The 17,179-nt window shown below is 35.3% G+C and overlaps 1 protein-coding gene across 3 annotated transcripts in view; it reads right to left on the bottom strand.

Annotated features, from left to right (window-relative positions):
* LOC107560436 (tenomodulin-like) overlaps positions 1-14,599 on the bottom strand; it is a 53,680-nt gene extending 39,081 nt beyond the window's left edge. For 2 of the 3 annotated variants that reach the window (XM_016244616.1, XM_016244617.1), the window contains exon 1: positions 2,306-2,408. In XM_016244616.1, the coding sequence (XP_016100102.1) occupies positions 2,306-2,353 (48 nt within the window). In that variant the 5' untranslated portion in view covers positions 2,354-2,408. Of the gene's footprint in view, positions 1-2,305; positions 2,409-14,398 lie in introns of those variants that run through there. The other variant, XM_016244618.1, reaches the window with a different exon arrangement.
* Positions 14,600-17,179: the final 2,580 nt, after the last annotated feature.

Genomic DNA, 17,179 nt, shown 5'->3' with positions numbered 1-17,179 from the left:
TATAGAAAACAGTCATGTTATCATACATTTCTATATTTATATGGTGTGATTTCATGTACAGGTTTTACACATTGAATATTTTATGCACCACAATGCTCAAGTAATAAAGAAATAATCACATAGGCAATTTGAATTCTTCCGAGATCAGAACAAAAGGTCACATTTATTAAAATTGTCCCAAATTAAAAGTTTGTCTGTTCGATTAAATTCCCACAGCTTATGGCTGCAAATGAATAAAGAGAGACTTTTGTTCCGGCTGAGTTCCAGGAGGGAGAATCTAAAAGCTTACAGTGTTGTGCTCCACTGTCTCTCAGGACATGGCCAATCAGAAATGAAATATGGAGGAACAAGCTTCAATTAGCCAACGTCTCTTGCCGAAACAGAAGCTTAAAAAACAGAAATAGCAGTGGTTACCGGGGGTGATATTTAGAGTTTATAGCCTAGACCTCTATGAATGGGTATGGTTTCATGCTTTGATGAAATATTGAATAATGTACTTTATTATAATAGTAATGTTGAAATGTTGGTGTGAGGTGTCATTTAAATGAAATTAATCTTTAAATATATAACTAAAAAGGTCCACTAACAGGTCCACTAACATCTTGAGGTTCAGAGGTTTCATATTTAAAACTATGTATGTTACTTTAAAATGCGAGTTAACATTTTTTCTTCCTTTTGGCTTTTTATAGTTCAAAGCACTTTTTTGAGTCAGCAAGTGCTGTTTACAAGTTAGCAGGCTATTATTATTAGCACTTCTGATATAAAAAATAGTTTCTGTATAATATTAGCATTATGTTTTAATAAAATAGATTCCCCCCCCAAACTGCAAATGTCTAGCCAAATTTGCCAACATATCCTTAAGCACTGTATGTTTTGCTCTGTTTTCAGAGTTATGAAATATTATATAGTCTAAAATATTTTCTATTTTGCAAAAATATCTGTCTGGACCAAAGTCAACACAGTTTTTTCTTACTTTGGTGAGGTCTGTAGAATGGAAAGCGGCGCCATCATTTCTTTGACTTTGTGACAGAATAAATAACAAAATGCGCCAGACTTTATGCAAAACAGTCAAAATGTGGCTTGCGAGACCACATCTGATTTATATAGCAGCCTGCAGCTCTGAATAATTTTATTTGTGACAAAAATTGACAAGGTGATAAAAAACATTCGGGGTTTAAATCCCAGAAGCCCACCCTTAATACTGCCCTTGGTGGTGACTTTATCTCACAGTTTAAGACACAGGAATTAGACCATGTCATTGAAGATATTCTGAACAATTTATTCATATACATACATATATATATTCTTGAAAAGTATGCATACATATAAATGCGCTGAATAAGACACAGTTTCACATTGAGTTTGTCATGAGAACCCTGTTAAAAACATCAAGGTTTAAACCCTCTCACTACGCATGACGGGAAACAGGAGGACAAACAATTAGAGAAGCCTGAAATTCCTCTAAAGATGAATTTCCCCTTGCATGAAGCAAAAATGTGAATAGAGACAGAGCTGAAATCCAGAGGTTGCATAAGCAGTGGAAACTTGACTGGAGGATAACGTTCCATCTGCTCAGAATATAAATGGCTCTGAAAATATACCGACGGCTGCCAGCAAAACAGTATTAAACCGGTTTAAGGTTAAGAATCAGCCAGGCAATTCTGCTGTAGCGGGATTGAGTCTGAGTCTATGGTGATGAAGGGAGCCGAGGGCCCCCTGCTGATGAGAGTGAGTGAGGAAGGGCGAAGAGGAGAAAGAGCGGTAGAGCTGGAGGGAGGGTGCGAGAAAAGAGAAGGAGAGATGAGAGAGGAAAGGGAAAGAAGTTGAAAGAAAGGTGGAAGGAGAGAGAGAATAAGAGAAAAGGAAGAAAAACAGACACTGTAGATGGTTGTCCTTAGATGATTTTCATCTGAATGGATAAAACGGGAAGAACTGGAAGAAAAGGCACAGGGTGAAAGCAAGCAACACAGAAAACTAAACATTCGAAAAGTAATTAACATTTTACCCTTACTTGACATTCACATGTCACAACCTTTGAAAAGAGCAGTTTAACACAAATTAAAGATCAATTTGAGATCTTCCACTCATCAAAACCTCTTTTCTGAACCTTTCAAGTATTTAAAAAAAGAAAAAGAAAATATAATTTAGTTAATTATTTTAGATGTATACATTACAGAGAGAACCATCATTCCACCTAAATATTGAGTTTCTTTACTTCGTAACGTATAAATCTAAAACTTTGAGGATCTGATCTGAATTACTTGCTAATTTTCTATTGCATAAAAAGCTCACATGTAATACTCACATCTTTGCAAAGCCCTCGTTGACTGCTGAAGTAAGGGTTACTCTCCATAACTTGTAGCTGAAGCGAAGATAATCTTCTCTTTAAACCTTCTTCCACCCAGAAGTCCCTCTCACTGGGATCTAAAGATACAAACTTTCTTTCCACTCGTAATTTGGGAACCTGATCAAGAGGGAGGGTTCCTTTTTCAGATGGGATGGAATAACTTTAACTACTGTGCACCTTTTTGTACACAGAACAGATGTCCTGACATTCATCTGTGAATGGAGATTATGCTGATGTGAACATTATTAGTGGCCCAGATTATTTATATTTCTGTTCTGTTCTGTTTCTTCTTTCATGGTCATTTACAGCCTAAAGTTACTATTATTCTGCTATAGCTACTTGGCCATTATTAGTAGGCAACACAATCACATCTGGAAATGTCTATGAGGGTTTCAGGTCTACTAAAACAGAGTTAAAAGCTCGGCAGGAGAATTCACTCTGCTTTCCTTTGCTTTTTGTAGCAAGCAACTTTGGACTTTACAAGCTCACATTTTGAATTTGAAACCATATTTAATAATTAAATCTAAAACAGTGTACTTATCACATGAAAGCACAAGTATCAAAATCATTACTTTTCTCATGATATGAATGTTGACCAACAAAATAATTTTGAAAAAAAGATTTTGCACAATATGATAGCGGTTCTTGTATTGAGCTGTCTCTCTGAGGTCTGCACTTGGAGACTGTGGGTAATGGATAAAAGTTGTGATGTTTATAACCTATAGCTTCTGGTATAACACTTCTCTTACAGCAAAGGCAGAATTTGCAGTTGATCTCAAGATGTGAGCCAAGATTTGAGACGCTTGCATACCTTATATCAGGGGTCTTCGACGTTTTTCAGGGAAAGGACTGCTTTGTGATCTCACAACGTTCCATTAAAATGAATAAAGTTGTCTACACTGCATAATGAACCCCTTACTTACATTGTGTCGTTGTTAATGAGAGAGGATTCGCGAGAGCGAGCATAACTCAGCACCGAAGAGAAACACCGGCGTTTTGAGCGGTGAGTGGATTCTAACTTAAACACCTCTGATTTGCCAGAGCTCAACAAACATGTCATTCACATTCTCCAGAGCTCAAACTCAAAAATCCAATAGAGCATTTGCTAAATCTGTTTTGGAAATAATATTATATCATTACAGTATCAATTGTGGGTGCTCTTGCTTTAATTTCAGTGTGCTTATATTTTACTTTTTTTTTTTTTTTTAACAAAAAAAATATTTATGATCAAACATTAATTGGCGGATCCCCTGCAGCACCGCTGCAAACCCCTGGTTGAAGACCCTTGCCTTATATTGTTTCAAGTTTGACCCAAGACATTTGGAGAAATTTGACCCTGACTTGAAAAATAAGACATGATGAGCACTTAATATTTCTTTTACTTGAAGATGCATGTGAAAGCTTGTGGTGGTCCATGCTGGAAATTACAAGAAATATTGAAGGGCTCTGTAAGATGCTCAATCAATAAAATGGTGACAAACTAGTGTTTTAGACTAATATTTATACAGCCAGTGTCAGCCAGGTTTTTTGCAACCAGCTTGACTAAATCTTTACAGTCGCACTGGCATTTTCATTTTGCATGACTCATCTGTAAATCTGTTTCAACAGAAGCGTGGAGCTCCCATTGAGAGCCATTCCAACCCAGCAGCACTCAGGACAGCATAGGAAGGCTTTCTGAGCCATAAAAATAAAACAAACAACACTTCGGAGAACTGGAGAGACATTGAAAGGCCAAAGAAAACAATGTGAAACACTCAGCCAGTACAGAAGATTAAATCAAATAGATACAGTAGGGTGACGTACCAGTTATTTCTGACTACAAAGAAAAAAAGGTGATTAACTTATTTCTTGTTTCCAATCAGACAAATAAGGCATAACTATGAATCTAACACTTTCTTTTCAACCAAGGTTTTCACCTTAATGCACATTAATAATATTTTTCAGATCTGTCAAACTTATCACTATTTCCACTGTTGTTTCATGCACTGTTATGTGAACCGCAAGCTTGTGTTGTTAATTAATGGGAACACAGACAGACACAGTCATGCTGTTTCTGAGAAATCCATCAGCTACTTGCCATCTGCAAACACATGTTTGCCAATGCCAGACATTATCATGCTTCTCATGAAAGAATGCTAACTTAAGTTCCTCTCTGAACTGTTATTTTTCTCAGATTACTGAAACTTGAATATCAAATACATTATTTTCTGATTGTAAAGGGAGTTTCATTTGCTCATGATGAAGCTTTGCTCTCCTACATGTAGCACAAGAGCCTCCTCTTCTCATCTTTTCTTTTCTATTGCCAAGGCTGCTTCTGTCAAAGATTCACAAAAGACACCCACACACACTGCCAACGGAGACCACTACGAGAGCATGCTGTTTCTAAAGGACTTGGCTGGTGTCACCTGGTCGTGTGATTTAGGGCAAAAATAGGAGGATGAAGAGCTCATCTCTGGCCAACAAAAGTGAGCCTATTAACCACAGAATACATTTAGCTGTGTTCCTCTGTATGCAGGAGAGGAAAATAAACATATCTCATATTTCAATTGGCTTCCGGTCCATGCTCGTATTGACTTTAAAATTCTTACTTTTAACATTCAAAGCTGTGCAAGGAACTGCTCCTTCATGCATATGTGATTTAGTTACTCCATACATGCCTCCTCAGTCTCCGTTCTGTAGACCCTCTCTTCCTTAAACAGCCTTCTTGCAGATTAAAAACTATGGGTGAAAGAGCCTTCTCTGTAGCGGCCCCTAGGTTGTGGAATGCACTTCCTTTAACTGTTAGGAATGCCCCCACATTAGGTAGTTTTAAGAAATATTTTCAAACTTATTTTTAAGATAGCGTTTATGTCTTAATATTGTTTTCCTCTTTATATTCTATTGCTGTTGCATTTTTTATTTTAATGGATGTATTTTATTCTATATTTGCTGTAGCGCTTTGGGTCTAAGAAAAGCGCATTATAAATAAAATGCATTATTATTATTATCCTTATTAATCTCTTATGCGATGTAGCATTTGGACCAATCAGACACACAACTTTTTGTTATATTTAACAAATAATATCTAACTCCCCCTCACTTGGGACAGGTGTATTTACTTTGGTAATTGTGTTCCTTTTCCCAATTCATAATGTGATTAAATATTAATGTCATTCAGAGCACCAGAAAAAGCACATCTCAGAAATTATCTAGGCAGCCATTATGCAAAAGCGTTTTCTCCCACTTCCTAAGTCTGTTATTGTATGAAAGTGCATTGCAGCAATCTGGATAGCAACTCTTTTTCACCATCATGTAGGTTTGCAAAGGTGGTCTATCACATAAAATGGAAAGAAAATAACAGCCTTGAGATTTTATCTCCAAGGGCCCTCAGAGTGCAATCACAAACTATTTTACTTTAAATGTTTTCCCCAAACATGTCTTAAAAAGTAGATGCCATTGCAAATCAATAGGAGTGTTAATTGTATTTGTACAAACACAAAATACAGTATAGAGGCTATGGGTCAATTGTAATGTATTCGCATAGCTAGATTATCCCATAAACTGAACTATTCATTAAATCATTTTAATGCAGGCATTACAGCATTAAAATCTTTTTTTAAAGAAGAGTATTAACTTTTACTGCAATACACTCTTAATTTAATGTCACCTGAGAATGAGTAGAGGGGTAATTTGGTCATTTTAATTAGGGATGTAGTTCAAAATAGAATAATGGCTTTATTGAGTTTTATCACACCTGCCTCTTGACTTACTATTTTATGCTCTGAGAACTTCACACTGCCTAACTATTAGGACAGCACATTCCCAGCTTCTACACAGATTACACCTTTATTTTAAGATTAATAGGTTTGGACATAATTAAACACAATTTTATATTTTTAAACTGCTCTACAGTCATTATAACTCAAATAGACAAAGGTAGAAATATAATCAGGCACACAAGGCAAAAATAATTAAATATTTGTACATATATTTCAGAATATTAAAAAATATTGTTAAAATGGAAGTTATAATAGTGTATTTTTACATAAATACATTTTTGATGGGATAAATATATTAAATCTAAATATATCTATATTGTCCTTTTTTCCCATTTACCCAAAAGCGTGGAAATTTATTATTTTGCCCTTGAAGTACATTTTGTCATTTGAAGGTTTAAACAAAATATATTTTCAACTTATATACATGAAATACAAAAATATAAAATAACATTTAAAAAAATATACATTTTTCATAATATTTTTGAATGAGGTTTAAACAATGATTTGTTTTCATAACTTATAATGACAGCATTCTTTTTTTTGTTGTTGTTAATGAGAAGACTTATTTGAAGTCTTTGAATTAGCAGTCATATTCTGCATGTTGTACAACACTGATGAGAGTCTAAATATTAAATATGTCTTTTCTACATGACCAGTGTCCAGAGGTCACAGCGAATGTCCAAACCCTTGTATTTATGGCGTAGTTAATAAAACTTTACTTGTATCACACTTGACGTGTTCATTGTTTACTCATAACCGGAGTCACTAATCATGCAGATTTACGTTACAAGCTTATAGAATTGTACAGTAAGAAAGTTATTTCCCTTAACCAGGAAATTAACGTTCTTAGAATTGACAAGACAGTTGACCCTGAGAGGTCAGCTAAATATCTACAGCGGATCTAAAATATGAATAGTTAATTATAACTAGTTATGGTTAATTATTCATATTTCCCCATGAGCTGATTCGCTACAGCGACCATGAATCTCACGAGCAGTGATAGAAAATGTTTTTCAGTTGCCCAGTTTAGCACACACAAGGTTGAATATTACAATTTGACTTCAGATGAAAGAAATGACAAAGCAAGATTAACAAGCATCTTACACTAACCTAATAAATAAAGGCATTCAGATGGAGACAGGGTCTTTTTTAATTGAATGAATTGCCATTAAAGTCTAATTGGCATTAAAGCACAATGATGTTATTAAGAGCTCTATGAATCATGTTTCTCCATTAGATTCCTTGATGTTCAAGACAAAACGTAGGTCTGTGAGACGAGTACAGGTACAGTCTGGGCCCAAGGTCTGTCTAATTGTATTAGTTTTCTTAGAGCAAGCAAAGCGAGTCAATAAATATTTGAGGGATAACACTGATTCAGTCTCAACAGAGAATCTTTGAACCGGCATGCTGGAAAACGAATAAATAGAGTCAAGGATCACAGTGTTGCAAATCTCAAAGTTAGCGCAATCGTCTCCCGCTCCTTACCTTGAGGGAAGAAAGCTGTGCGCTGTGGGATTTTTGCAATTTCTTGCATGGAGGGACAGGTGTATTTACTTTGGTAATTGTGTTCCTTTTCCCAATTCATAATGTGATTAAATATTAATGTCATTCAGAGCACCAGAAAAAGCAGATCTCAGAAATTATCTAGGCAGCCATTATGCAAAAGCGTTTTCTCCCACTTCCTAAGTCTGTTATTGTATGAAAGTGCATTGCAGCAATCTGGATAGCAACTCTTTTTCAAAGGTGGTCTATCACATAAAATGGAAAGAAAATAACAGCCTTGAGATTTTATCTCCAAGGGCCCTCAGAGTGCAATCACAAACTATTTTACTTTAAATGTTTTCCCCAAACATGTCTTAAAAAGTAGATGCCATTGCAAATCAATAGGAGTGTTAATTGTATTTGTACAAACACAAAATACAGTATAGAGGCTATGGGTCAATTGTAATGTATTCGCATAGCTAGATTATCCCATAAACTGAACTATTCATTAAATCATTTTAATGCAGGCATTACAGCATTAAAATCTTTTTTTAAAGAAGAGTATTAACTTTTACTGCAATACACTCTTAATTTAATGTCACCTGAGAATGAGTAGAGGGGTAATTTGGTCATTTTAATTAGGGATGTAGTTCAAAATAGAATAATGGCTTTATTGAGTTTTATCACACCTGCCTCTTGACTTACTATTTTATGCTCTGAGAACTTCACACTGCCTAACTATTAGGACAGCACATTCCCAGCTTCTACACAGATTACACCTTTATTTTAAGATTAATAGGTTTGGACATAATTAAACACAATTTTATATTTTTAAACTGCTCTACAGTCATTATAACTCAAATAGACAAAGGTAGAAATATAATCAGGCACACAAGGCAAAAATAATTAAATATTTGTACATATATTTCAGAATATTAAAAAATATTGTTAAAATGGAAGTTATAATAGTGTATTTTTACATAAATACATTTTTGATGGGATAAATATATTAAATCTAAATATATCTATATTGTCCTTTTTTCCCATTTACCCAAAAGCGTGGAAATTTATTATTTTGCCCTTGAAGTACATTTTGTCATTTGAAGGTTTAAACAAAATATATTTTCAACTTATATACATGAAATACAAAAATATAAAATAACATTTAAAAAAATATACATTTTTCATAATATTTTTGAATGAGGTTTAAACAATGATTTGTTTTCATAACTTATAATGACAGCATTCTTTTTTTTTGTTGTTGTTAATGAGAAGACTTATTTGAAGTCTTTGAATTAGCAGTCATATTCTGCATGTTGTACAACACTGATGAGAGTCTAAATATTAAATATGTCTTTTCTACATGACCAGTGTCCAGAGGTCACAGCGAATGTCCAAACCCTTGTATTTATGGCTCCTCATGCCGAGCGCTGCGGGATCCAGGAAGAAATCCAAACTCTCACTGCCTTCACTATCAACACCCCATCCTGCCCTTAGGCCAGGCACCAGATTTTTCATGTCAGCTGGCACACACCTTCGTCTCATAAGTAGGTGTTTGACTTTCACAAGTCTCTCTCCATCCTGGCAAATTGACTCTTTGCCAAGGTTGCCATATCCTTGGGCTGTGTGGATGTCAGTTAAACATGCAGATTTCTTCTGCTTCACATTGTAGGAATTCCCATTGGGCTTCTATCAATGCTGCTAAATATCTAATACAAGTTTTAACTTTTTTTGGAGCAGAAAATATCCTCCTAATTACTTCAATTTACATAATTACTCCTCTGGTAAAGACTCATATTAGAATCATTGTGAAAAGTCAATTACACATGTAAATGTATCTTTAACAGTGAGAAATGCTATTGATAGTTTTCGACTGATGAAGAACAAACATTGGGAGTTAACAAAACTACAGCTCTTTAAAACGGTCTCTAATTAACTGTATTTTTAAGATGATATGTTAAATACTGGATTAGCCTGCACTTACCAGTCCTAAATGACAAAAAGAGACAACTGTCAGTGAGAAAGAGATTTCCTAAAACATCCAAGTTGTTTTGATATCCAAGAACTGCAAGGCATTGCTATTAAAATGACTAAAATGCTGTTCTCTAGTCTGAAAAAGTAAATATGTAACTGGAAAAGAGGAGCATATTTTTTTTGCTGACAATTTCTGAAACTGAAATAGTTCTGAGAAAAAAATCTAAGATTTAAGATCTAAGATCATCTAAGATCTAAGCGTTACTACATATAAAACTACATATTCAGGTATATCTGAATATATGAATGTAAATCTGATCACGTAGTTATACATTTTTCTATTTTTATAGCTAAATATGCAGAAATAACTATATCACACAACCATATAAATATTGTTTTATAAAACCATTTTTATGTATAGTTCTGTTTGGTGACGTTAGTGGTACAGAATTACACTAACTTTATGAATATCTCTGAGCAAGCACATGGAATCATCAATAACAATGACTAATGATCAGTGTTGGGCAAGTTACTTCCAAAATGTAATGCATTATATATTACTAGTTACTGTCTTTTGAAAGTAATTAGTTACATTACAATATTACTGTCTCTGAATTGTAATGCGTTACACTACTTTTGAGTTACTTTCACCAAAATATCCACAGAAGTATTATAAAATGCCAAAATGTATATGCTGCTCATTCTACATCCAGTGGAGGGTAATGTGGTAGGTCTATATAGCATAAAATATATGAAATCATATTTAGATACCGGTATGTAGGTCTACATTAATGTTACGTTTTAGTTTAGGTTAAAAAAAACATAAGCACAAATCGCATTATTACATTCATAAATAACACCGGTAAATAAAGCGAAATATTATCATGTACAAACAATAAACACAATACCTAGCCTATAGGCTATTTTGAACGGTTTCAGAAGAAAACAAGAATGAAAAATATAAGTTGCTAAACAAGCCAAAATGAATTAGGCTAATTCAATGCGAAACTGAAAGCAAACGGCGTTCTCGCGCAGCCTACCTCTCTCATTTGGCATTAATCCAATTAAATGTGTTCATATTTGTGATGTATTTGAATACTAAACTATTATTTACTATGTAAACCAAGCTTACTTAACGCACTTAAAAAACATCCTCGTCACATGGCAAATGTGTGTTTGGCCCGAGCTCAGGCTGATCAGCACGGATTGTACTATGCATTAGACGCACTATTTAAATTAAACAGTGTATTTATATGTTTGGTTGACTGTATTTGATTCTGATAATGAACAGGCTGCAACGTTTGCAATGTTGTACGTGTGTGCGTGAGGCGCCGGCGCGACCGAACAGCGGAAACAAACAACAAAAAAATACTCTGTTATTTTTGGTCATACAGATCATTCGAAACTGCAATGTGTTTACTTTATTTCTGTCATCTCGGTTTCCTTTCCGTGGACTTTCGTAGAGCGCCGCGCCACACAAATAGCCTATGAACCAAACTCAGCAGCATATGTCTCAGTCTTTTCCTTTCTTTCAAGGGCACCTATTATGCAAAATTAACTTTTACATCTGATCTGATCGTCAAGGTGTAGTCAAGAACATCTGTGGTGTAAATCACAGTGTCTGGCATCTTATCTTACTTTCATCGTACTAAGGAAGTCACAAATACACCACAGGAAGCTGCAGAATTAACACCTGCACGAACAAAACAAACAAGACACAGACAGTTATTCACCTAAAATACTAAAAGAAAACATAATTTTTAAACAGCATTATTTTGTGACAAAAGTTATGGCTTTCCAGTTAACAAACATGCATGCACCAATAGATTGCACTGTGGTGCTCATGGAAACGGTACATGTTTGAATACAGTTTGCAACAGTTTCCCATCATTTCCTGTTCCCTCTCTTTCTCTCTGCACCATTTAAAATAAATAAAGAAGCATTTGATGCAGATGCACAAAGCATTATAATCGCAATGGGGTAATAAAAGAAAACCAAATACTATGAGTTTTCCTAAGCTATGTGTGCTCATGTGCATTTCTACTTAAGAACAAAGTAATCTGCAGTCTTTTAAATAAAACATTCCTCAGACCCGTGTGAAAAGGGCATCTTATTTTGAAATCTCTCAAAATCTCTCTAAACACAACAGATACAAAGACTTGCAAAATATTTTTTTTTTTTATTGAAAAAATATGTTTTACTTTTTTACTTCAACCCAAGATCAATCTGTTTTAAAAGACCCTGAGTTGTACCTGTTCTTTGTTGAACAAATGGTTCAAATAGTTCAATCATGTGTACACAAAAGATAGCTGAAGTCCCTGCCCTTGATCTCAAGTCATCATCTTCATCATCTCCACCATTCCGAAAGCAATCACGACCTCAACATGAATAAAGGCTGCGGTTTACAGTATGAAGCTATTGAAATCTGAAGCTCTGAGATGGGAATAAGACTGACAGGGATGGTAAGATTAAAAGCTATTAAGTATTTGAGAAATTGGCATGTGAATGTGAAAATATCAGAACAGATGTTTAAGAAGCACTTGAATATAAAGTCACCCCCCCCCCCCCCCACACACACACACACAAAAAAAAAGAGGGAGAGGGAGAGGACAAAGAGGAATTGGGCACTGGATTTATGACCAGGCAGACCAAATATGCTGTATGTATTAGTGGTTTATGAACTTTAAAGTATTAAACTACACTGGTATTTCATCTCAGATGGCAGATAAAGCTTTTTCATATTTCACACTAAATGACAGAAACATATACTAAGTTTACATTATTTTATTGCAGAAGAGGTTAAGACTTGTCAACAGTTCATCAGGTTGCTCACCAGTTAATTCTCAATGTTAATGAAGTCAACCAGGGAAAAAAAAAATCCATTGAGACATTGCAGATAATTCTGTGTACTGATATCACAAAAATCGTGGCTGATGTTTGTGTTATTTCTAAAATATTCTACATCATAACGGTAACTGGCTGATCGTTAAACCACAACTTTTGCCCTGCCTTTTGTAATAAATTTTCTTAGGTGAGACTGCGATGCTAAGATCTTCATTTTCATTTTGCTGACTGCAGTGGATTTAGTAATTGAGTCTTTTAAAGTGAGTTATCCAGAGCCAAATTGAGGGCTGCACTTTGCAGTTTGAGACAGTCCTGACAGGACTATTGCTTACATGAAATATTCTTATTTTTCTTAGTCTTTTCTGTGCATGCAGAAATCGCAAACTGTTAGTAATTGCATCAAATTCTTATTTTTTCTGTCACAAACAAAATAGACCTCACCATTCAATGAAAAGATGCTGCAATCAACTTTGTACCTGTGCAGATGGATAAAGTGAAAAACGACAGGAATAGAAAACAAATCATGTATAACAAACATAATTTGCATTGCACTGGGTCTCTTCAAAAAGCAATATAATATCCTCACCTGCACTGCATCCAACCGAATATCTTTTGTATTAAAGCAAGTCTAATAATCCTTCTCTGCCTTGGCAGTAAAACCAGATTTGAGTGCATGCTCTGATTCATCATCATTCATCTATATAATAAATGATGGACGTATTTATAGAACTGACTAATTTACATTTATTATGTGGACGTCAGTCAAAGTGAAGAGTGGACATCAGTTTGTCTGAATGAAATCAATTAAATGTGTTTTCTTGTTCTCAATACAACCAGAAAAGCTTGCAAGGGTGTAAAAGTCTTTTTTGTTTGGAAGAGTAAAGTTTAATTGGCGAAGTTTACCAGCCTCATTTAAAGGGGTCATATGATGCAATTTAAATTTTTCCTTTCTCTTTGGAGTGTTACAAGCTCTTGGTGCATAAAGAAGATCTGTAAAGTTGCAAAGACTAAAGTCTCAAATCCAAAGAGATATTCTTTATAAAAGTTAAGAGTCAGCCACGCCTACCTAAAACGGCTCGTTCTAACACGCCCCCACATACCTACGTCACTATCTGGGAAGATTTGCATAACGCCGCCCAAATGTTCATGCAAAGAAAGAAGGTGTAACTTTTATTCTCGCTGTAGTTTTGTTGTTGCCGCCGCCATGTCGTAAAGTGTAAATCACACGCTGTGTGATTCGTTGTGAAAGCGAAACTACTTTGTTTGGCCTTCCAAAAGAGGAAGCACACCTCGCTTTTTTAGAACGATGAGCTTTGTAAAAATCGACGCGTTTCAGAAAGGCGGAGCATAGAGGAGAAACAATAATGTACAGTATGTGGAAAATAATGTGTTTTTTTAACCTTAAACCGCATACACAAATTTCATTACACCAAATACACAAAATAATGTTATTTTTAGCAGCATCATATGACCCCTTTAAAACATATTGAGGTATTTGGACATTCTGCATGACAGTCGCTTTGAGGATCACTGACAAAGGAAATGTGCATGTTTGTACTATTTTGGGTACATTTTACATTTTCTTTTATGATTTCTCATTCCACTTCGACAGGCATGATGCGAAAAGATTCCAGGTAAAAGCCATTTTTTCTGTCCAAGTTGAACGTGCAACTGCTGTGTGACCTGATGCAATCATAGGCAATCAAAATGCATTTAATGTGAAGTGGCAATTTTGGACCAATAAGATTTCTTAGTGGGCAGGGCTATGATGCGATGCCACAGAAATACAAACATGGTCACAGTATAGTTGGCCGCTAGTCAGATGTATTGGTAAAAAACTAAAATGTCATTCTATTTTGAAAAGGAATCCATTTTCATGCTGCTACAAATTAACATTCTGCAAGAAAAAACTTTCGTATGTAAACTGCAGCAGTGCATAATGCATCATATCATGAACAAGGTGAACAATTATCAGCGTTTGAATGAAACTCACCCAGGATGCTGACAGTTTCCCACACGGTTTTCCATGCTCCATTATTTCTCTGCATGTGGGAAGAGACGGATCATACAGAATAGTGAAATGAACTTCCCCTCCGTCTTGCACTCGACAGCAGCATCTCGCAGGAGATGGATCATGTGAGCTCCACTGTCTGTCACTTTCAATGACAGTCACCACATAGCATAAACTTCTGGAGTCGCTGTTGTCCATGTCACCAGAAATCACATCCTCTATTGAAAATGAATGACTTTGGTCACTGCACATCTGTTTGAACCCCCCTTTAAAACAAAAAAATCAGATTAACATATAAAAGATAACTTTTATTGCTTGCCATGTCACATCTGGTTAGGACATGAGCATGTGACAACTCTGTACTAATAACAGAACTTGACAACTCTGTATTAATAAAATAATTGGAAAAATGCATGAAATAGAGTCTAGCAAATGGAAAAGACTGTGCTGTTTCGCACAGTTCCAAATTATGATTAGTCATATTTTATTCCAATTCATCAAGTTGGATGGACAATGCTGGACTGAGATGTTGCCAAGTCCTTGAGAACTCATTTATTTGATGGTTTTGCTATTTGATTGCCCTTATGTAACTTCCTAACCTAATTTACATAACACACTACATTAATCTTGGACACAGGCACCCTGAGTAGGTGCATAATTAGCCTTGTATCAGTCCATTCTATTTCAGTTCTATTTCAGCAAATCACTCTCAGTATTTCGTGAGAGAGTGAGAACCATTATGTTTACATGCTGTAATAGACCACCACGGTGGTTGCTCTTGATTTGAAAAGATATCTAAAACATATGGACAAATTACTGCTACAGACAGTTAACGCAGATAAATGCCTTTTCCTTCAACATAATGGAACTATCGTACTCTATAATCGCAATATAATGAAACAAATCCACAAACTGGCAAATATAGACCCCCTTTTTCTCTCCTATATGATTATTTGCCTATTGAAAAAAAATCCAATAAGATATAATTCATTAAAATTAGTTTATGTATTAGGCATTATGGACTAACAAAGAACTAAACTTTATATCATTAATCTAGCTTAATGCTAATTTATGCACATACATTTTTTATGTCAAATTGCTGTAAAAATATTTTTTTTTCCAAACGGGTTTGTGAGGGAACTGCAGGGTGTTCATGAGATGATGAAAAGCTAGTAATTAATTCAATCATTAAATAAATAATTTTAAAATAAATTAAAAAAACGTAAAAAAACAAACAAACAGATTTTCATTAATCAATATTAGAGAACTGTGAACAAGCATGCATTGTTAAGTTATTGAAATATTAAATTAAAATCTCAAAGGTTATTTCAACGTATAGGTCAAATTGGGTTCTTCTGGCAAAACAGTTTGTGAATCCCTGCCTTACATAATGTTAACAAACTGAACCTCACTGTAAAGTGTTATGAATATTTAATATTTGTATGTTAATATTTAATGACTCAAAATCGGACACATTAAGATTTGCTTTTCCAACGTAACATGCTAGGTTATGTTCTGGACAACTGACATGCTCCTAAATGAATAGAGTAATAAGTGAATTAGTTTACAGATATGAAGAACTAGATAGATAACACCAGCATTGCTTGAGGATAAATGCCTATGATGTTGTGCCTATTCAACAGTGAATATGAGCAACAGATGCAAATGGTCAGGAGAGAAGATGATTTACCCTCTCTGGCCTTAAGCTGGAGTAGAAACAGATGGAAGACTCCCTGACTCTCCACGGGCACTGAACACATTAAAACACCTCTAAGCTACAGATGCTTTAACGCTACCTGTAGTGCTGAGCTAAATGCCTCTCGTTCAAGTACTTTCTCCTTGAGTTCATTCCCCCAGTTTCCATTTCCTCCGTAGTTTTGTCTCATAGTTTTGTTTTTGTGCTAGGATATGCTTATGATTGTTTGAATTTTCCATTATGTCCAGGTGATGGCAATGTTTTAACTGCCTGTGACCAGCGTGTGCAACTGAACTGCTTACAGCATTGTAAACATGAAGTCTGTTCCAAAACTGATAAAGCCAGTCCACAGCTTCTGTTTACACCAGGCTTAAGCACTGACATATGTTTTGGAAATGAACATCTGCTGAAGCAAGTGTTAATCCTATACACAGCCTATTTGACACCCAGGAATCTCTGATATGAAGCATGTTCCCCAATTTACCATGTGATCCAGCAAACTGGTTTTCAATACTATGCTGAACTTCTAAGCTCCACCACACTAAATATATTTATCTGGTCTAAAGCGTTAAGCAAGGCTTTTTTAGGGGCCGTATCTCGCAGATGACAAGAGGTAAATCTTTAATCATTGCACTTAGTGTCAGCAGATGCATCCCTACTTATCTATCAAAACCTGTAGATGTGGGTGCCTCAACACTGATGTAACACTCTTCCTTGATGAAAGGACCTCAAGATGATAGTATTTACATGAATGGCAGAGCCAAGCAGAGAAGGAGGGTGACTGTAGTGCCACCATGTGGTCCATGGGTTGTCTGAAGCAATCTTCAATGGAAAAGCTCATTCAAAGCCATTTGTTCTGGCCCACTTGGAATGATTGTCACAATTATTTAGCTCAATACAAAACTGTACTAAGCATGCAAAACAACTGATTTTTACTCCCCCTCAGGCTAATCAAGATGTAGATGAGTTTCTTCATTGGAACAGATTTGGAGAGATTTAGCATTACATTACTTGCTCACCAAAGGATTCTATGCAGTGAATGGGTGCCATCAGAATGAGAGTCCATC

Source organism: Sinocyclocheilus grahami, unplaced genomic scaffold, assembly GCF_001515645.1.
Source record: "Sinocyclocheilus grahami isolate Dianchi unplaced genomic scaffold, SAMN03320097.WGS_v1.1 scaffold727.1, whole genome shotgun sequence".
In the NCBI taxonomy this organism is placed as follows: Eukaryota; Metazoa; Chordata; class Actinopteri; order Cypriniformes; family Cyprinidae; genus Sinocyclocheilus; species Sinocyclocheilus grahami.
The sequence above is the reverse complement of the archived record's forward strand: the minus strand, read 5'-3'. Positions and strand labels throughout refer to the sequence as shown.